Source organism: Melospiza melodia, chromosome 1 (assembly GCF_035770615.1).
Source record: "Melospiza melodia melodia isolate bMelMel2 chromosome 1, bMelMel2.pri, whole genome shotgun sequence".
Lineage (NCBI taxonomy): Eukaryota > Metazoa > Chordata > Aves > Passeriformes > Passerellidae > Melospiza > Melospiza melodia.
Genome location: NC_086194.1, coordinates 104486865 through 104509827, shown reverse-complemented (window position 1 = coordinate 104509827; position 22963 = coordinate 104486865). Strand labels below are relative to the sequence as shown.

The 22963-nt window shown below is 39.5% G+C and overlaps 1 protein-coding gene across 3 annotated transcripts in view; it reads left to right on the top strand.

Moving 5' to 3' along the window:
• Positions 1–22963, top strand: part of DDC (dopa decarboxylase) — a 70100-nt gene that overhangs the window by 4938 nt on the left and 42199 nt on the right. For 2 of the 3 annotated variants that reach the window (XM_063163307.1, XM_063163288.1), the window contains exon 2: positions 16840–17077. In XM_063163307.1, coding sequence (XP_063019377.1) covers positions 16877–17077 — 201 coding nt within the window. In that variant the 5' untranslated portion in view covers positions 16840–16876. Of the gene's footprint in view, positions 1–11152; positions 11294–16839; positions 17078–22963 lie in introns of those variants that run through there. The other variant, XM_063163298.1, reaches the window with a different exon arrangement.

Genomic DNA, 22963 nt, shown 5'->3' with positions numbered 1-22963 from the left:
TTGTGTATATCTCTCTTGTGATGACAGGCTGAGGGAGCTGGGCCTGTTCAGTCTTCAGAGGAGACAAGTGAGAGGGCACCTCATTAATGTCTAAAAATATCTGAAAGGAGGGTGTCAAGAGGATGGATCCAGGTCCTTCTCAGTGGCACCCAGCAATAAGACAAGAGGTAACAAGCAGAAACTGATGCACAGGCAGTTCCACCTGAATATGAAAAAGCACTTTCTTGTGCAGGGGACTGAGCACTGGGACAGAGTGCCCAGAGTTGTGCAGTCTCCCTCCCTGGAGATATTCATAAACCACCTGGACACAATGCTGTGCCATTTGTTCTGCTGTGACCCTGTTTGAGCAGGGAGGTTGGACCAGATGACCACTATGGTCCCTTCAGCCTGACCCATTCTGTGATGCTGTGGTCTGTTGCCCAGGATTTTTGACACATACTGAAGATGTTCCATAAGATGATCATATTTTCTGCCCAAGTATAAAAGACCAGCTAATTTTATGGATTTTGCTTTGCAAGTGGAAACATCCAGGGAACAAAAGAATTGATTTTTGAAAAGAAAGAAATGATGGCTAGAGAGTATATTTTAAAACATTTCTAATGAAAAGTAGAAACTCGGAAGGTGTTAATCTTCATATTAAACAGTAAAAGTTTAATAATTAAAAGCAGCTTAGTGATGATCTTAATCTATGAGGAAAATTCCTTCATATCGATAAGTTTCCAAAATAATGTGTAAATAAAATTTAATATCACAATGTAGAATCAGAAGAAATACTTGATTGTGAGAACATGAAAACCTCTACATGACTACTTAGCACTATTATTATTAAGGACCAATGATAAACTGGCATACAAAGTCAAACTTTGTAAGAAGTGTAGATACAGAACTATAATTTTTCAGAAATAGAAGTCCTGAGACCAAATACATTTTTTGGTATTCATTCACCTTAGTTAACCAATTCAGCTGATTCATTCAAACTAACCTATTAAGCAATAGAAAGCATTTGTGAAGCTTTGGAAACAATAACAGCATAAGCTTTGAGGAATGCCCACACTCAAACAAAAAGCATTTTGCACCCCAGCTAAAGCACCACTAGGCATCCCCAGGCAGCCACCAGCCTGCAGCAGGGCCCTGGCCTGAGCCAGCAGGAAAAACCAGCAGCCTCTGACTGGATGCACACCTTACACCTTACTGCTGTGATTTCCTTTTTTTAATGCTTTTTTAGCATTTTAATCTTCTTTCTTATGGCATATTTTTCTGTTTCTTCACTCTTCTTTTCTTTCCAAGGAAATTTATATTTAATGTTGGCATCTTTCCCGAGAATACTCCTTTTTATCATCAGCTATAATTTATTTAATGATTTAACCATAGGTTCCTTGTTTGTTGAGGCTAATTACAGCAGCCTTTACTCAGGTGGCTGTAGAGGTACATGCTTAAAATATACAAGCTTCTCTTACAAGTTCTTTTCTGACCCTCAGAAGTCCTTCTTTTGCTGGTTGCTAACATGACAGGTGCCTCACACGCTCTCTCTCCTGTTTTCTGTTGCCTTGCACATGGCAAGATTTTTTCCTTGGCACTGCTCACGGAGGCAAAGACTTGTCTCCTGGTTTGCCTGCCCTGCCAGCTCTTAAATGGGCCCATATTGTGCCATTCTCCTTGGGTGCCTGGGGACCAGGCACAAAGGTGTTGATTCCTGAGCAAGTATTGCAGGACCACATCCTGAGGCCTGCCAGGATAGGGACCTGTTATTGTGCTAGGCTGCTGAAAATGGCATTTCTTATAATGAAAATTTTATATTCAAAAGGTAAAACCCAGAGCCTTGTAAATGTGTTTTGTGCTAATGAAAGATAAGGCACAAAAAATAGAATGCATTATTAGGATTGTATGTAAGTGTGAGGATTCTCTGTAGCTGCATCAGCAGCTCAGCTAGTTAGAAGGCTGATCTCAAGAATATCTGCCCACGGCACACAACTGTTGTGTGAATTCATGCCCTGGGTTGTTCTTACGCCTACCTCTGCCTCCTCCTTTTCAAGGTTATTGATACACATTTCTATTGTACATCCTAATGAGTCTGTTCCTGCCTTTGGGTGATTTCCATTCTTGCTAGAGCCAAAAATCTGAGATGCAAATATTTTTTTGTCTAATTTTCCTTTCTCTAAAAAAAATATTTTTTTTTTTTACCATTGCAGTAATTTGTTACCATGTTGACTGCTGTTCTGTTCAGCCCAGTAATTACTTAATTGCATACTAGTCCTTAAATGACTTTAAGATTGAGTGGTGAACTCACTCATTTGCTACTGCTGTGGCTTTCTCATGTTTCCTTTCAAGGTTAAAAAGAAAATAAGACAGAAAATGTCAGTCTTCTTTGCTACAGTTTTTGCTTTATTTTGAAGATTCCTTTGGACAGTGTTTTTCTAATTTTTCAAGAGCAGATTTCTTATATTTTGAATATATATTTCTTAAAAATACATTGCACACTTTTGGAGCAACGATTTTTTATGTAATACCTCTTTATGAATAGTCATTTTAAAAGCACATTAAATTTGGTCAAAATTTCATAGCTGGCAGAAGGAATGAAATATTAAAGGTGGTATAGGGAAGCCAATGTTACTAATATTACAAAATAAAAGATGTTATTACAGATCAATGAGTACTGTATGTTAGTACCTTCTTTCTTACCTGTTCTTATTTCTCCTGCTTTTGATAGTGGCTGTTAAAAAAGCACCTTTTGGTTACCATTTTATTTAGAAAATCATCCCTAATTTGAATATTTCATTGATTTTGAAACTTAAAATAATCTTGATATGCAGGTTCTTTGGTGAACCTATAGACTTGTTTATACTGTTTTACTGGGAAGAGCATATTGACACATTTTAAATTTATCTTGCTTGTTTTAAGGGTCAGGTTCCATCACAAGAACAAGGCTGTGGAGGCTATTTGCTGGAAATTACATTCAAGTATTTATTTTTAGTGTATGCACGTTTGGTACACAAATTACAAAAAAAAAGTTGTGCAAGGAAAGGTGTTTGCTATTCTGAAGTTTTGAATGTTATTACATCATGTTGTTACAACATAATTACAACACAAAGATTATCACATCTAGTACAGCTGACCTTGCTGCCAGGTTTTGATTTGTCATCTTTTTGTGGTTTCTACTGCTCAGCACAACTCCATGTTAGAAGTGAATCCAGTACTTGTTTTCAGGAGAGGATTAGGGTTTTTAAAAAAAAATGCAGTTCCTACAGACAACTCATAGTTACTTTAGCAACAGAAGCCTCTGATAAGTAGTGGAAATGTTTTGAAATTGCTAAGATGATGAATCAAAATTTATTGTATCCAAAGCAGGCTAAAACATTATTTTGCTGAAGAAAAGTACCTGTTAAAGGAAACTGGAAGGAAAACAGTGCAAACATAGACATGGGAGCACCATTCATTTATTTGAAAAAGAGAGGGAAGGTTATTTTTACAACCAAACAGGAAGTGTTATGAACATGAATGGCTTATTCAATAGATGTTTAACAGGACAAACATAAAGAGAAATATGAAATAGATGATGGAGTGTAACTGAGCTGTGAGTACAGGAAGTTGTGTCCTCTGCTGTAATTTGGACATCATTCCCTTGTTCACTGCACAGTGCCTCTACACTCCCATTTGATCCAAGGCACAATATTCAGCCCATTTTTCACTACAAAAAAATTGATTTTTGATGCTTGGTGAGGATGTGAAGAGCTTCACTATAAGAAAACCCACAGCTCCACCTATCTCTATTTCAAATTCAACAGGCAGAATAGCAAATGTTCTGAGTCTTAGCACAGGTTCTGGATCCCTTATTTCCCAATCTTCTTCCACATGCTAGTTGAGGATGCTTCTGGTCACCTGGTCATCACAGTTTTACAGCTTATCTTCCTGGATAGCAGCAGTGGCAGCCAGCAGAGCTGAAAGCTGCAGAGCTGAAGAGAACTGTATTGTCTTGGGCATCCAGAAATACTGCCAGGCTTTTTGTGACAGCTTACTATTCTAGCATTGGTAGAAACCAGCTCTTCTTTGTAAGTATCCATTGAGTATAGTGTAACACTGTCTCTCATTGGATTTTATTTTTCAGTGAAAGGGAAGTAAGGAGATCATGTAATTAATCCTTTGTTTAACACAGCTTTGAGTTTTTTCTCTTAGCAGTGTTGTAGGATTGGAATGTGGTTGATACGTGTTGTACTCACAGCTGAAGAATCTTGAGTTAGGCTTTTTATATATATATGTATATAGTAAATTAATTTCCACAATTATTCTTCTTGAAGACTACAGTCACATAAAATGTAGACCTGGGTTGTATGAGTTTGTTATTGTGTAAGATAAAGTAAATAAATTATAATTTTGATGAAAGATTAGTGTGATTTTACATGTTGAACATACATATTAAGAAAGAAAATTAGCAACTAATGTAAAATTTTAACTGCTTTTAAATCATTCTCAAGTCAGAGAATGTAGATACATAGCTGTTTTCTTACTTTTTGCTTCAATGGGCAACAGCAATAAGTTGAGACTGATGTGTTGTTGAAAGAGAGAAATTGAAAATATCCCCTAGAATTCAGCAGATGCTATGGGCAGGTAAGTTGTCTTGCTTCATTATATTTTGCAATGTATGTAACATAAAATGTGGCAGTGATTCTCCTTCCCTAAGCATAATTTCACACCATTCTGTGTTCTCTGAGCACTGAAAAGCAGTGAAAAATTATATTTCTTAACCACTTCCTACTGACAAAAGTTAGCCTGGTGTTAGAGTGGAAGAGATGTCTCCTATGACTACAAAGAACAAGATCACTTAATAAGAGAGTGCTTTTTTAAGAGTTACCAGGAAGGAAGAAAACAGAAATCTCAAAATTTCCAAAACTTTTCTACACTGTCTTTTAGAGAATTCTGCAGAATATCAGACTGGTGTGAAAACTGTCTGCCTCTAGACTGGCTCCATCTGACCTCAACACACAGAGGTTCAAACTTTGTGCCTCTGACCAGAGACAAACACTGCCAGAGTTTTGACAGAGGGTGCTGCCACTTTAAACCTGGCCTAGATTTAGGCTGTTTAGATTCCAAATCCAGCTGGAGCCAAACGTGGTAGCACAGAAAAATAAGCTGGAAGAGAACAACCCTTTCTAGCAAAATATTTTATGGAAAATTCCTCTCAGAACTTACCCAGCATTTCACAGCATATGGCAAAGGCTTGCATCTGTACTTGAAAGCAGGAGCTTGAACTAAGGCCTCTGCATACAAATGTAATGAATACATTGACTGTCCTTCTTATTTAACTGCCTGTCTCTGCCAGTAAATCCTGGCTAAATGAGAGCCTGTCTCTCCTAATGATAATGTGGAAGCTGTGATTATCTGAGGTGTGGAAGTGAACAAGATCATAAGGAGAACAGATGGCAAGCAGTTCTGAGTGGGGAGATGGCTGGCGGCACTGTGGTGAAGCTACCTGCAGCAGCTTAAGCTGTTATCCTCCTGGCTCACTGTTTTCCCTCCTAGCTGGAGATGATTGCAGTTCTTGTGGAGTTGGCAGGATGGAGCATGTGAACACTTGGTGGCTCTGTCACCTAATGTCACAGGGACAGGCAGATTCTTTTAGGGATCCTTGGCAGAATGATAATTTGCCACAGGATTTTAGGTAAATTAGACCTTTATTACTACAATCAAATACTTAATTTTCAGGATAGTTTATTGTTACCTACAATTTTTAGGATTTAGTATCGTTTATTGCACAGTTCTTATGACTTATGCTTTCAGCTAAGCAAACTTTCTAGTAATGAGTGTAGCTTTCTTACTATCTAGAGTCTTTAATAACTACACTTTTAGTCACTTGGACCCTCTGCAGATTATTTAAAATTCTTGGTAATTGGTGCATGATACAATAATCATAATGTGGACTCAGACTTTACCCAGGAGAACATGATTCACTCCATCTTCAGAGGAAGAAGACAGCAGTGGCTGTGTCCCAGACCAGTGGGGGACCCCAGGTTTTGCTTTTTGATTTTATAGGCAGTATCTCATGTAGTGTTGCATTTCTGTATTCCAGATCTGGTGTCACCACAGCCTGGTAGTAATCTTGTGGGGCAAATAGTTTTTTCATAATGCTGACAGGGGGATCTGGCTGTTCTGTGATGGGGGTCATCACATCTTGGTGGCAACTACAGTGTTGAAAAGGGGAAAAGAGGAGGTGATATGTGACCAGCATGCTTACATGCTATGACTGTTTGTCTAAGAAAATGGTGTTGGTTATGCCAACCATGTTAGCAGGAGTCAGGAGCAGGGGCACATGGCTCAATGGAAAGACTCATCTTAGTGCAAGTGCATCTTCCTGCAATCAGGCAGGTGGGCTTTGTACATATATCACTCCCAGCCCTGAGGTGAAGAGAACAACCCAGAGCAGAAGGGAGCAAATATTACCTTACTCATTGTTTCAGCTGTGAATGTGTGTCCATGACCAGGGAGACCCTGTGCATGTGGGAGATCTGGTTACCATTCAGTTTTTCCAGTGCTCTCATTTTGGGATATGTGTGTAGTGGGTTGACCCTGGCTGGATGCCAGCACCCACAAAAACCTTTCTGTCTCTCCTCTCCACAGCTGGACAGGGGAAGGAAAATGTAACCAAGGGTTCCTGGGTTGAGATAAGGACTGGGGGAGGGCATTCATCGAATGTCATGATGAGCAAAACAGGCTCGAATTTGGCATATTAATTGATTTTATTACTAACAAAATCAAAGCAGGATAATGAGAAGTAAAATAAGTCTTTAAAACACTTGCCAGCCTTTCCCAAACTCTACCTCCTCCTTCCCCAGCAGTGATGGGAGACAAGGAATGGGGTTTATGGTCAGTTCATCACAGGTTGTTTCTCCCACTGCTGAGGTAGAGGAGTCCTCCCCTGCTCCAGCATGGGGTCCCTCCCACAGGAGACAGTCCTCCATGAACTTCTCCAATGTGTTCTACTAAACATAAAATTTCCTGAAGCTTTGCATTGGTCTTTTCTGGAAAGATGCATGTGTTTGCACAGAATGAAGAGGAGCCAAAGACACCTTTGTAGAAAAGCTGACAGGGATGTACAGCAAGAAACACTGGTCTGATCCCTTGCCATAGCACTTACTGTAATCTCAGACAACTGGGCACCAACACGCTCTTGATGAAGAGACTAGTGATGTTCTCATCCTTTCAAGAATGACTCACATCTTACAGTGGTAGCAAATGCTCTTCCAAGCTTATCTCGAGTGCATGGCCCTTGTGACAAAGGGTTAATCACAGTCAGTGATTATAATAAATAATAAATAAATAAATAAAAATACCTTCTCAACCAAGCACTGTGTGTTCTTGGACATTTTTGTAAACAGTGATCCTAACAAATCACTTGCTCAAAAACAAGCGCTGCATTGTGTTCCCTCAAGCCATCTTTGTTCCTCATGCCTCATCTGGGTCTGTCTTTTCATCCTCACAGGGGTTATTCCATTCATAAACTAACTGTTAACTTGCTTTTCTAACAAGAGGGCTTCACAGCACATTTAAGGCCTCATAGCAGTTCATCTGTCAGCCACAGCTTCTGTGAAGCTGACAATAGTCAATGCTTGAGAACATTCTTTCTGTGAGCAATACATGGCTGGACGAGTGCCCTGGCAGTGCCTACGCCCCTAGGTAAGCACATCTCAGCTCACAGCAGAAGCTATTCCTATCTTGGTATTGGAAGAGTCTGCCTACTGTGATTGCAGCCTGCTCTCACTGTCTCTGTGACTCTTCACAGCCTGTCAGTTTTTCTGTTGACACTTTTTCAGTTCATCACAACCTCTCTTTTCTGTAGGCTTGCTTCCATAAGAGTAATATGCTCAGGCTGCTTTGAACCAGCAAATGGTACATTAACTCCTCTGAAACTGTGTGTGTGAGTCTGTGTCCATGTTCACTTCGTTAGCAGTTCCTTTTTTCCTTCTTTGGTTTACCTTCACATGTTCACACAACCAGCAATAGATACTGAACAGGGAAAACAAGTCACACATAAAATATTTATGAAAAAAGAGGATAGTTACTTTCCCAGTTTGTCAGCCCTGTCTCAGATTCATCTCCTGGCTAATCTGTTGCAAAGTCTACTTATGTTCTGCAGGAGACTTAGGTTTTATCCTCATACGCTGACAGTAATCCATGTATTTGTGTTGGAATGCTTCATTTAATTCTTACTTTCTTCCAAAGGAAATACACCCTTTTGTTTTAATTAGAAAATTGTTAGTTGCACATTTTATCCAAAATACTCTCTTCTTTCTTGTCTCATCTTCGTGCTTATGCAGATTTGGACCTTGTTTATGGAACATAAAAGGATTTTTCATTCCATTCTAACTTGTTCGTATTTCTTTTACCTTCTCATAGATAATTTCCTGTAACTAGTATTTTTACATTAATGGAAGAATATGCTGGGGGGAAAAAAGAAAGACAAAGATGGGGTTCTACTACTGTTCTCTTTTTGAGGGAGCAGCTGCAAGGAAAACTGGAAAAAAGGCCTGCAGTCTCCAAATATCATCCTTAAACTACAGACATAGAGTAAACCAAATACAACAAACCAGTGGGGTTTTTTACACATAGGCAACAGTGTCTGTTCCTTTGACATCAAATGTGGAAAACAGGCATGAACATTGTGCTAGATCCCTAATTAATTGCTTCAAATTATTTTCTCAGTGTCTAAGATATTGAGCATATCTGAGTCAATTTAAAGCCCTTCATGTTATAGCACAGAACAGGTTTTTTCAAATAATGTTAGGCTCAGTGAACTACAGCCCAAACACATCATAAAATTTAGTACCTAGACCCACACCATGAGGCTGGCATGAGAAGAGTGTCAGGCTGTTTAGGTGAGGGAAAAGCAAAGTTTGGAGTAGAGCCATCTAATCATGACTGGACTAAAAGCCAGAGGAAACTGCCTTTTCATTTCTAACCTGCACTGTACAGTCATGGAAGAGGTGAAAGCTGTTAGAAAGTGGGTACAAACTGTTTAATCCCTCTGCTTTGATCTATGTCTTTGCATAAGGACGGACAGTGGGACTGCAGTGACTGATATCACGTTGTCTGCTTCATTTCTGGTGCTGTACTGGAGCCTCCTGTTCAAACACAGCCTTTCCCCCACCTCGTTTGCAAACCAAAGGCTTCAGTGGTGGTAATGAATTGATGCTATTACTGCATGGACACAGCATCATTTAGGTATCATCATCACAGTTGACTTCCATGTGCAAAAACATATTGAAGCTTGTCTCATGTTAGCTGTGAATAATAGGTCTGTTGGGTGCTTACCAATAAGCCCCAGCCTTTAAACCTTTTAAGATTATCTTTTATTTCTCACACACTGGTATCCTGAATTTTGGAACAGTTTGGCACTAAAGAGGGGATCTCTATTTGTTGTGTTTCAGTAGTAAACGAAGTTGTTCTCTCTCTGTGAAAGAAGGAGCAGTCTGAAGGGTCCGGAATAAAATCATTGGGTCTGACTTAGCCAGAACTTGTGATAGAAAGCTTAGTGATCTTCCTTTTGTCCACCACAGAAAGATTCTGTTAAACAAAGATTTGTTTATTGCCAGCAGTTGATGGTGAGAATTATAAAACTAGTACGAGCCAGAAGAATTTCTAAATTATAGAAGAGACATGGAACATGATTTTTAGAAGGGCATTTAATTCCCCTTTTCCAACTTGCCTGTTGTACCTCCACACTTCATTTCCTTTTTCTTCCTGAGAAATAACAAAAAGAAATATTTTAATGGAAAATGCAACCGTGGCCTCTTCATAGCAAGCTTTACAGGTACAGCAGAGAAATAAAAACACATCAGGTGACTTTGAGGCTGTATTTCAACACTGATGAAACCAGCATTTTAATACTCCAATCTTAATTTTAATTTCGATTTTTAATTTCCTTTGAAAGTTATTTATCTTTTGCAAGCCATTTGGATCAAACATTGAAGTAAAATTTCAGTTCTCTTTAAGTTTACTAAGGACAACTTCAATTTTTGCATCTCTTTATGCCCTCACAACAAATTTTGAATTTTCAGCCTTTTCAGTCAAATTTGGGAAGAAAGAAATATATAGGAAAAGTCTCCAAAACACCTGTTTTCCTGTGGGGTACCAGTGTATTGAGTTTGTGGCTCTGTGAACTCAGGAGTTTCTTTGAGGTGGAAGACATCTCGGATGCTGTGGCAGCTGACTCTGGGATTTCTTGATGCTTTTCAAAATTGAAGAACTAATGATTACAGCAGCCAACCCAGGCATTGGAAATGTAAGTCAGATCACAGAATAACATCTGGCACAACAACTGCAATGACACCAGAAAGCTCACCTGGGAAGTTTAGGTACTGGTTTCATTTTGAAAAGGCTCTTCCAGAATTGTAGCAGAGTTGTCATTGTTCTTGTAACATTAGAAGAGCCATAACAGTTTTAAAAACTGTGACTTTTTCCTCCTTCACAAAAATGTTGGCTGTGATAATACTGCAATGGACTGGAGAGTGCAAGAGCAATGACCATCCCAAATCTGCTACACTACCTGGCTGTGAGCTCTTTAGGACTATGAAATGCTGATAGTATTTTTTTTTAGATAAACTTGACTGAAATAAAAATGACAGGACATCCCCTGGATTCATCTCGGAAGGAGAGCTCCATATAAAAGTTTTAGAATAGGAAAACAAATCTTACACACTTTTAGAATTGCTTTTAAGTGTACATATGATCAAAGAGAGAAACAGGGAAAAGTTGGGTAAAGCTTATCTGGTGATGTTTATTCCACAGCTATATACCTGAGCTTGCAGTCACTTGAGTGGTACTTTGACCATATTTGTGCTTCTTTCGTGGCAATAATATTTCACAGAAGCAAATCAAAGCATTTGCTGTTACCGCAGCAGCCTCAGCAGAAATGTCCCGGAGCGTGCAGCACGGACGGGGAGCGTGTGATCTGACACACTCTGCTCATGAACTTGTGCATGGAGCCCCTGGAAGAGCACACAGGGCCCTGCAGAGTTAACCTGGCAAGGGCCGTTTCTCGGTGGGATCCCGCTGCCTTTCAGGGAGCCTCCTTTGCGAGCTGTGTTTGGAGGAGCTGCGGGAGGGGGAGATGCTGCTGCTGCTGCTGCTGCTGCTGCTGCTGCACGTTCAGTGCAAAGCCCGTGGCTGTGATAGGCTGAAGGGACATGGATACTCTGCCTATATATGCTGGCAACTGCGTCCTCTCCGCTTTGTAGCTGCCACTGAGGAGCAAAGGAGGGCAGTGAGAAGGGCAGGGGAGAAGCAAAAACCTTACCAACTTGCTGTAAGTAGCATTCTTTGTCCTCAAGTCTTTATGGTTATTAAATTGAAGTGGGTACATTTGGATTAATGCAACAATTGGTTATGGAGAGTGGGAAACAGACCGCTTGTGTTATTTTAGGGATGATGATAACAATAATAACATTTATTTTTATTCTAAGTTTGCACAATCTAGTGTACACCTATTGTGTTGTGTTTGCTCTTTTTTACATCTGATGTGTGTCAGCTGTAACTGTTTATATGCATTTATGTAGAGTCCCATGTATACAAAAGTTTGTACCTTGTCTTTCCAAGTACAGCAGTGCTTGCAATAACCAAGCAGAACTTGAGAAATTCTCTGCCTAATATTCTGAATAATAAAATTTCAAGATAAATTAAATGCATGACTTTTTTAGGGTGATGTTTTCCTCAGAAATAACCCTTTCCCATCACAGTACTAAGACCTCAGCAGGGAACATTATGAGGTTGCAGACACTGTGCCAGTGACAGTAAATGAATACAGCCAGCAACTTCTGGAAAATGTAATTATTTAAATAAAATGTAGAGGTTATAATATACTCTTAATTCTTGACTTGTGCAAAGGTAGAAGTACGGTGTAGATCCAGTTCCTTTTTACCTGTGCTGAAGTAAAATTCATCCTTTGGCTCTTTTTCTGGCAATATCCTATTGCCAGCAGGGGAAGTTCAGCTTAACAGTGGCAACAGCTGCAAAAGCCTTCAGCTGGGTTCAGCAGCAGGAAGTTCTCGTGGCTTTGGTGGTGTCACTGAAACACCATCAGCCCTTAAATTACATTTTGGTCTGCAACAATCAGAATAGAAAGTGCACTTGACTCATATATTGGAAAGAGACCCAGTTATAGCTGTATTTGCTCAAAAAAAGTAAAGTTTTAGGTGCTATTAATGTGTCTATGCATTCTTCCTGTCTGCATTCATAAACAGGAGCTGCTAAAAGATTTTATTTTGTTAGCTGTTGTTTATTTTAATTTGATCAGCTGGAGAAGAGGGAGACATAAAATTTTAATGTATCAAATATACGTCTCTCCTCATTTGCTCTTCTTTTGCCTTTTCCCTCTTTTTTTCTGCTTTTTCATCTTTTTTCTCTTTTTCCTTCTCATAATGAATTTCCTGGTAGCATTTAGATATATTTTACATTCATATTTAGTAAATATGAAAAAACTCACCCAGATTCTGAAATCATAGACAATGCCTTTTAACAGAAATAATGAATGAGCTGAATGTTACCAAGAAAATACTATACCTATAAATATCTTTAGTAATTACTTGTGTATAAGCTACTCATTTGTAGGGTTCAGTTTCAGATAAAGTAGAAAATTGCTGGCAAATGAACATATGCAATCTAAAGACTAACAATAATTTTCAGTAACTTCAGTAAAATAAAATGTGTCTGTATTTCAGTGCTGTGGAGTAGGAGTAGTTTTTAAAAAAGCAACAAAGGATATGTCAGCTTTAGACTGTGTAGTGTACTTGTCCTCTGACAAATTACAGCAAAATCAAAGACCAAGGAGTTTATATATGAACAAGTAAAAAAAGATACACTGATATAATTTAAGGTTTAACATGTTTTTTTCTTGGTTTTACCTGCAGTTTAGAGCAGAACATAATCTTCTCCAGTAAAGTAGGATTTGATCAGAAGTATGCAGTGGTGACAGTAGCCATTGATTCTTGCTGGGAACAAAAGTACTCAGGCAGAATATGTGTTTGGTAAAATTGTATTTTATCAATCAGAGTGAGGCTGTCAATGAGTTTGCATACAGGCTGCTCACAGTGTGGCAGAGGTTGATAGTTAGGCAGGGCACCTGCTGAGAAGCTGTCTCTCCTCACTTGGGGTTTAGCTCCCAGATAGTGAATATGCTGAAACTCATCCTGGGAGCTGTGGGATCTCTGAAAGTGTGGAGACTTTCTCAAGAAGATATACCACTATTAAATACTTTAGAAAGAGGCTTAGTTTATCTGAAATTTCCCTTTAGTTTTGGAAACTTGGCTTGCATTATTTTGCAGTTGAAGTTCCTTCAAGTTAAGTGGATATTTTGACTGCATGCAGACTGTAACACTCATCCCTTCAGGAAGTACAGATTCTCTCAAACAGCATTTTCATTTTAAACCATAAGGCCTGAGTTCTCTGAAGTATTTTGCTTCTTAGAAAATCTCTATATTTTAAAAATACACTGGCATAGAGGGAAGGTCTCTCCCTATTCATTATGTTGTTGCATTGTACATGAGCTTGATGTGCGTGCAAGTAGAGATATTCTGTACTGGTAGAGAAAATGCAAATTACTTAATTCAGTAATTTGCATTTTGATAGTACTCACTAGTGAGCATTACAGTTGCCTGCTGGAAATGGCTTCCATAGCAAGTAGTACTTTGAAGCAGTGAAGTGAAATCAGTAGCAAACAGTTCAGGAAGAGAATAAAAATAGGCATGAAAGGGTAAGTGGGTCTTGTCACTCACAGAGGAACAGATATAACATAGGAAGTGAACAGGATGACCACGGTGTTCCTGCAAGGAGTATGCCTTCACAGTTCCCCCATGAGAAGCATATATTACTGTAGGTAGGGGGTTTTAGGAAGGAAATGCATGAATAGAAAAAATCAGATTTTTAATTTCTTTGTATTGCCTTTGGAGGAAAGAAGGGTTAAATACTTTGCTTCAGATTGAAGCAGTTTGACGTACTTCACTGCACTGTAAGAGTATTAGAGATTAAGTAAATATTAGTTCGTATCAATTTATAACAGTGTAACCACTATAGCACGTTTGAGATGAAAGATTCAACCTTCAAATCTGAACATTTAAGCTTCCAGGTTCAGTTACTTCCATGCAAAACAGTGGGTTTCCCCTGTAATTTAATTCTCTACCTGAATTTTGCTATTGCAACAGTGATTAATGACAGAAGCAGTGCAGCCAAAACAATGCTAGGATGAGCCAATGAACCTCCCATTCTTGGGAAGAAGTTACACAATTACAAGCAAGGTCTTCGTGATTAGACAAAATGTGTAGTTCGTCAAATTGAGTTCCATAGCAATAGACTACACCCACAGAATGTGTATCTGATTTTTAGATATAATATTTTATTTGCTTATCCTGATATCCTAAAAGAACTTTGTCCTAATTTCTAATAATAAAAATAACAATATCAGCATACTGTGTAGCAACAAGTTGATGTAAATGTCACAACCTATAAAACATATCATGTATCTTCTGGTAATATGATAAAGTAAATTCTTTTTTTCTGTGTGTTTGTGAGCTGTGCTGAGCTTACACACAATATGATTTAATTTATGCCATTTGATTTGTATTTTAGGAAAATACCATGTGATCCACAGAAGTTTTTATGTTAAGTGGTCCCTTTTATTTGATTACTACCAAGTAAAGCTGGGGAGTAGTGTAGTGATGCTCTTACGCAGTGATGCTCTTACCTGCTGTGCTTGGGGCTCACTGGAGCCACAGATGTGGAATGAGATAGGTGATATGATCCGTGTGTAAAGGTCTGTAGGAATAGCTGTAGCACACTGGTGAGCAACAGCACAGTGCTGGGAACACCAGTCCTCATGCTCTGAGTCAGTTCAGTCTCAGGCATCTCCCACTAATTTGTTAAATTCTTTTTTTCATAGCTTTCTTCTCCAAAACCAGTGGAAAAAATAACAGATCACCTGATTCAAGTTCTTTAGGGCATGCTATAGCAAGGAACCCATGAATGAAGTAGCATAAAATAAATAATAATAGCATGACTTAAGAGTTAAGTTAGACTGCGTTGAAAAAGAAGTTCAACAGTACAGTATTTAGATTTCTTCTGGCAAAAAAATATCTAAACCAAAGAAGAGAGCCTTGATGTGTAAATAGATTGCTACCACAGAAATGCATATTGTTTGCTGCAGTTCATGCTGATTTCTTTAGACAATTTGTTAAAATTTTGAATGATGAACAAAGATGTGTTGAATGAAAATGCAGGTAAGATTTAGGGGGTATGGGAGAAATTGAATCATCCTGATTTTAAAGGAGCAGAAACAAAACTGCCTGCTTAAACACAGGTTTTCAAAAGGCAGTTGACACACAAAGCTGCTCACTGCACATTCTAGGACTGTAATGACCACTGGTAATGTATTTCCAGCAACTAAGTGGCAAGATATGAGGTCCTAATACCCCTTTATGAAAGGTAGAGACAGAGCCAAATAAACGCTTTCATGATGATTATAGAGAATACTCTATAAAACTCTAGTGAAATAGCAACAGGAGCAACCATCTCTGGGCATTTAAAAGTCCCTACTGTGCAGATCCTTGCTCTCCCAAGTGTTTCGTGACCTGCAGCACCACCCTGCCTTCTTAAATAAAAGCAGCAGCTGCTCCACACAAATTCCAGATCCCCTGTTTGTAGCAGCAGAGATGTGTCTAAGACAGTGCTTGGTAATGTCTTTCTCTTGTGATGTTGCGGTACTAATTCAAATGTAATAAAGCCCAGGAGGTTCTCTTTTCTCAAAATTATGTCCTCAGTTAGAAATCATTATCACAAATACTTGATATCTGAAAAATTGTCTCCTGCTTATCTAATATTCACATTGTGCTTAATATAATTATTTCCTTACAAAGCGAAGATCTACAGGTGTGTGAGCTAAGCACAATAGTTCTTGAGACCAGCAGTGAAAATTCTTTTCTCTCTTATCAATCTTCTGACCAGATTCCAAGGAACAAGATCCCTCAATGTCAGCATATCAGGACTCGTGGACACTTTTTTGGTACTCAGTGGATAAAAAGTTTCAGCCATATATTCACTGAGTACTCAAGAGTAATAAAATTGAATGGTCCAGGGTGGCAGGAGCAGGCACTATATTAATGTTATATCATGAATTTATGTTTGCAGAGCACTTTGCAGGCGAACTCCAGCTCCTCTCAGCTGAGCCGTGTATCACCTTGGGTGTGCTCACACAACCTGCCTATCTCAAATAACCCCTGGAGCTGCAGCCCAACATCTTAGAAATATGGACAGCCCCAGACAGAGCTTCCTCACATTCTCCTGCAAAACACAGTACAGACCAACTTGAAGTGAATTCTTTTTGAAACCTCACTAAGAAACAAAATTTTGTAGATGACAAAGCATGTGCATTTACAGTTAAAGAGTAAAGAAGCTAGATCTTGAGACAAGACAGGAGTTGAGAAGCAGATAAAATGACAGGGCAGCACAGTGGATCACTGTGATAACTGTGATTATTATAGTTTGTTATTACAAATTATAATAGAGACACACAGACAGGTATTTTCTTATACTTATTCTCCATAAGGCAGGAGGGAGTTGATTATGTGCTACTTAACATTGGACATCCTTGTGTCAAGCAGCAGCTGTAGGAAATAAATCTGTAATTTTTGAATCTTTATCAATGTGCTTCTACTGTTCTTCTGTGCTAAACTTATTGTCTATGTGTAATAATCTAATTTACTCATATCATGACCATCTGAGTCTTCCTATAAATCATATGAATAACAGGTTTAAAACTAGTAAAATTCTCTTTCAAAAATGGTTCTTTTTTCTCTTTCTTTTCAGGTGTTTTTCCGAGAATAAGCCCTAAACTCCATTACCCATGGATGCTGCAGAATTCCGCAAGAGAGGGAAGGAGATGGTGGACTATGTGGCGGATTACCTGGAGAAGATAGAGAAACGCCAGGTGTTCCCAGATGTGGAACCAGGGTACCTACGGCCCCTCGTTGCAGACTGTGCACCCCAAGATCCTGAGAGCTTTGAGGATGTCTTTAAGGACATTGAGAAGATCATTATGCCAGGGGTAAGAGAAATGGAACTGTAGTGCAATGTTCAATACTGCGTTTAGGTTTTCAAACACCTTAAAGAAAGTGGGGGTTTACCAACATAAATACCCACACTGATTAACTTTTAAAGGCAGGAGCCAGCTTTACATGTTGAAGATGATCTAACTAATGTTTTCCATTTTTCCTAGAAATAATCAAATCGTTCTTTTGCTTCATGCATGGTTTACTTTTGAAAATAATTCCTTTTCCTCCCTTGAACTGGTTAAAGCAAAACTTCATAACTTTCAGTTTCATGTGATATTTTTACTACTTTCATAGCACAGTAAATATTTTACAAAATAGTATTTTTATTAGTCTGCTGTGCCTGAAGTGTTTCTTCAAGCTGATCTTTAAATGTTAAAATTCTCTTAGGAGACTTCTTTTATTAGAGTTGACTAGAAAGGATTCTTCCCAATACTTGTTCTGTTGACTTACTCTCCTAAATGTCAACTACTTCTCGTAGCTTCTAAGGCAGACCACCACTGCCTAAATATTAGGCCTTGAATAGATCAGTATTGGACAGACAATGCAGAACTGTTGGCAAAGCATCTGGAATTTGTTCAGCCCTGAAATTTTCTTGTTTTTCCACTCATGGTGCACCTTTTTTATTTTAAATATGTACTTGTCTCCTTAGGCCTCTAAGTAGCTTGAAGAGAACTGAATTATTAGTAAAAGTTAATGAGGAATCTCTCCTTTGGATCTCCTCAATAAGCACTTTGGGTTTCTTCTCTAGATGCAGCTAGGTGATATGATTGTGATGGGACTGGACACCACAATCAAAATTACTTTAGTCAGTGTACTGTGATGCCAATTCCTTTCCATTGACCAATGTAAATATTTGATATTCAGTATGATTTTATCTTGTTCTCCTTGGAGACAGCCATCTGTACTTTAACAGGCAAAAGCTCCGCTGAAGTCAATTGAAACCTTTGCACTCTTTTCAAAGATTTGAGGATGAAGTCTTAAATCCAAGGGGATTAAATCAATGCAGATTAGATAAAAGAATTATGTCCAACACGTGCAAATATTTTAATTGCTGCTCATAGATATAATTGCCTTTTCTTTTTCATTGGAGGAAAATAGTAATGTCTGTGAAGTAGAAGAGAAAATACTTTGAACACCTGAGAACTTTCAATAAAATAATAATGCATTAAAAAATAAGAGATGAATAACTTGAGAGTAGAAAGTGAGACATTGAATTCCAATTATGTCATCAGCATGTCATGTTCTCTCTTAACTAAACTGACTTCTCTTGATATTTACGTGCCCTGCAAACAAATGTACTTTTACACACTGATACATTCTGAAGAAAAATTGTTCTATCCTAAATATTTCCACTGGTGTGAAATGTTAGTGACACAAAGAGCACAATATAAATCCCAGTTCTTATAGTAATTCTGATTCTACCCATGTTGCTTATACTTAATTCCAAAGACTCACATGGGCACAGAACCATGAGGTCCTGTATGGTAAAGATTGGATGGTATCTCAGGATCATTTAGTCCATCCCCTCTGCTCAAAGCCGAGTCAGATAGAGCAGGTTGTTCAGGACTATGTCCTGCTGGTCACTGAATATCTCCAAGGATGAACTCTGCTGTCCTGTTCCAAAGTTGGATCACCCTCACAGTAAAAAAGCTTTTTCTTATGTTTAAATGGAATTTTCTCTATTTCACTTCATGCATATTTCTTATTGTCTTGTCACTGGGTACTTCTGAGAAGAATCAGGCTTCCTCTTTTTTACACCTTCCTGTGAGGTGTTTATACACATGAACAAGGTACCCCCTGAACTTCCTGCAGGCTGAACAACCCCAGCTCTTTCAGACACTTGTCACATCACAGACACAGCAATTAATCATCTCCATGGTCTTTCCCTGGAATCACTCCAGCAGGTCTTTGTTCCTTGTACTGGAAAACCCAGAACTGGATGCAGCATTCCAGGTGTGGCCTTTCCAGTGCTGCACAGAAGGGAAAGATCAACTCTTTTCACCTTCTGGCAGCAGTTTTGATACCCTGGCCCACAGAATGCTCTTGGGTCACAGTGCTTGCTGCCAGGATTCATTGCTGGCTCATATTCAGCTTGGCCACCAGGATCCCCAGGTCCTCCTGGGGGATTCCTTCCCCAATTTATTCCGAGCTGCTTGCCAGCCAATTGATCCTTGCTCTGTATGGGGCAGGGGGTTATTTCTCACCAGGTACAGGCTTTTTCATTTCTTTAGTCAACTTCATGGGATTCCTGATGGCCTATTCTGCAGGCAGTTAAGGTCCCTTTGAATTGCAGCATGACCACACAGTGTATCAAACACTCCTCCAGTTTTATGTCGTCTGCAACCTTGCTGAGGGTGCACTCTATCCCATATCAAGGTATTTAATGAAGTACTAGCCTTTGCCTTTCATTCTTCATGTGACCTATCCTTGAATACTTCAGGGATGGAGCACTCACAACCTGCCTGGGCAGGTGTTTCAGTGCCTTACCACCCTCACAGGAAAGAACTTTTTTTTCAAATGTGTAATCTAAACCTATTCTCAATTTAAAGTAATTCCCTCATGTCCTATCACTCCATGCCCTTGCAAAACGTCTCTCTCCATCTTTCTTGTAGGCTCCCTTTAGGTACTGGAAGGCCGCAGTTAGATCACCCCAAAGCCTTCTCTTTTCAAGGCTGAGCAATCCCAATTCTCTCGGCCGTTCTCACAGGAGAGGTGCTCCATTCCTCTGATCATCTTGATATCCCTCCTCTGGACTCGTTCCAATAGGTCAATGTCCTCCCTTATTCTGGGGATCCTAGAGCGGGACACAGCAGTCCAGGTAAGGTCTCACCAGAATGGAGGAGAGGGTCAGAATCCCCTCCTTTCCCCTGCTGCCCACACTGCTTTCAGTGAAGCCCAGGGCACTGCCTTCACCACTTCTTTCCTGTTGGTAAATGTGCAGTCCCACACCCTGTCCCACATTTTTGTCAGTTCCTCCACAGTTTCCTGTGTTAGGTAATTATCAATGCACTCCAGAACCCTCCTGACTGTGTCCTGCTGTGTTGTCTGTCCAGCAGATGTGAGAACTGTGACCTGTGAACATGAAGTTTCTTCCAGCTGTCTGAATGCTGCACTCATGTGCTTCTTCTGACCAGGTGGTCTGTAGCAGATGCACACCCCCAAATATTGCCCATTTTAATATCTTCACCAGTCCTGACTCACAAGTTCTTGACTGGCTCATTGTCCCTTCTTAGGCAGAGACCAGTGCATTCCTGCTGTTCTCTTCCATAAAGGACCATCCTCTGCCTCGCCTTCCTGGTCTGACCTTCCTGAAGGGCCTGTCCTCATCTGCTGCAGCACTTCAGTCATGCAAGCAATCCCACAGCATCTCTGTGATCCCAGTGAAATCACAGCCCTGTACTTGCACTCAGCCTTCTCTTTCCTTCTGTTTGTTCCCCATGTGTTGTGCACAGCTTATAGGTGCTTCAGCGAGGCACCCATTTGTCTTGATTCCCCAGAAAAGATGTGAGGGCTCCTCTGTCTTGCCCCTGCCCTAATGCTGCCCTCTCAGCACTTCCTAATTTATGTAGATACACTGGGGATCAGTCTGCTTTAGCCTTAGCTTCTTTCTGAGTTCTCTCATGTCCCTTTGCTTGCCAGCTTGGTCCATCTTCCTCCCTTGGCTGTGGTTTCCTCTCCTTCCCTCATCATTCATAGTTTACAGCTCTCCTTCCCAGGTTATCCAACCAGTCTGCAAAGGTATTTTTTCCCTAATTGTTCAGGTTATATTTTCCCTTTTCCCTTAATCTTCTTCCCATGTTTTTCCTGACAAGAATAACATTTAAAAGTACATCTAGAGTTTTTCATCTATAGCATTTACCTACTGTTTGACCAGGGAATGTCTTATATCCATTTTATAAATGAAGAACTTCAGAAAGGGCTTTTTCAGAAAGAATAAGTAATATGACATATCATAAACCCTTATTTTGTCTGTAAGCTGTTGGTGGCCCATAAGTGATTCTTGTTTCATTCATGTTGACATCTTTACTGTGTTAGTTGTGTTCAGATATTTGCTACTTATTGTAGGACTAAAAATATGACAATAGTGTTCCTTCAGAAGGGCAGGGATCAATTAATTGTGTGAAGTGATAATGATGCAGTATCTATTGCTGTCTTCACCCTGTAGGAGAAAAGAATTTGTGAGTAGTGAAATTTCTTTATGGAGACTTACTGTGAAATGTAAGGTAGACCTTCAAAGGGCAGCCCACCCAATGATAATGACAGTAATGGCACTAGGTTCCTGATTCTTACACAGAGACAGAGGGAATAACTGCAGAACTCTGATCTCCACAGCAGGCAGACAGTAAGAAAGGATCTGCATGTCAAAATATCAGTCACCTTTCCCTCTCAGATTTGCTTTGCTGTCTTTCTCTTTTAGAGCTAAAAATGATCAAGTGTAGTTGTAACTGCAAATAGTGGTACTCAAGATGCTAATTTTCCTCACATTGGATCCATTAATCTATGAACTTTCAAGTTCATAGATTAGTACCTATCCTCAGAAGTACCTATCCTCAGAATGTGGTAAAGGAAGACTCTTGCTTAGACCAAGCAAGCCAGAGAAAGACATCCTTAGAAGAAATCTTGGAAATAGAATGTCTCTGAGAAGCACTAGAGTGGTAATTAGAGTGAACCCAAGACATTTGTATATCATTATTTATCAGCAGAGGGCAAAAAACCCAGGCATCAATTATGTCAGGCTCTTTGCAATATCTGACTAAGTGTATCTGTTCCAACATTGTGAAAAAAAGAATTTTACAGCTGCTTCAAGGGACGGGGGAAGGGGAGGCAGGAGGAAGAAGCGCAGCTGCACTTGCCCCAGGGCTTTTAGCTTTTTTGCTTTGTGTGAGTGGTGCAACTGGAATCTGCTGTGTTTCATCAAGCAAATGGCTCCCAGCAAACAGTCAGTTTAACTTGATTAACCTAAGATGAATGTCACAAGTCTTACAGATCACAGAGGATTAGAGCTGGGGAGATGAACAGTGGCAGCCCTGGCTTGTTACAGATATCAGTGAAAGTCTGTGCATGTGGACCCTATCAGAGACCACTGCTTCTTGAATATTTTATTGTTTTCCTGTGGAGAGCCACGTCCAAAAGACATTTGCCACAAGATCTCTAAAACTTTGTTACAGCAAAGAAAGATATCCCGACCAAATGTGGGATACAGCTGAAGAGGTTCGCAGTGGCTTGCCTCTGGATAACTGATTTGACAGGTTTCAACCTAGTGACCATTAATAATGAAATCTTGAACAGAGCAGGTACAGGGCTAGTTTAGACGGTGGAAAATTGTAATGGGTAGGAGATGTTTTCATGTGAAAGAGCTAGGCACATTTGAAATTGGTACACTGCAGCGGGGAAAGTGATACCTGATTCATTCTGTTCAAGAGTTAAGGCAGTTTCCCCTTGGCATGGACCACATCCCTTAAAGAAGAGCTGGTTGTTGGCATGAGGAAGGTTAGAAGATGAAAGAAACAGACTATTTGCAGCATGCAGTACTGTGTGGTGCAGCAATCCCTGAGTTAGCTCTAGAACCAGAAACCTTATCACAGACTGGGAGAGAGGAGTGTAAGCGCTAAAATCATCAGAGAATGAATGTGGAACAAAACAGCAGAGAAACACTGAACTCGGGCAATAGAGAATGTATAGTTGTGCTATCCTCCAGCTATAACAGAAGAATTCCAAAATTAAAAAGGAAGCAAAATGATGTAAGAAAAGTCTAGCCTTCAATAACTCTGCAGCCGCTAGACTTCCACCCACGAAAAAATCTTACATAGATCTGCTGAATTCTTGCTTACAGCTGTGGAAGTCTTTTTTCAAAAACTTGCCTTTTTGAATGTAAAAGC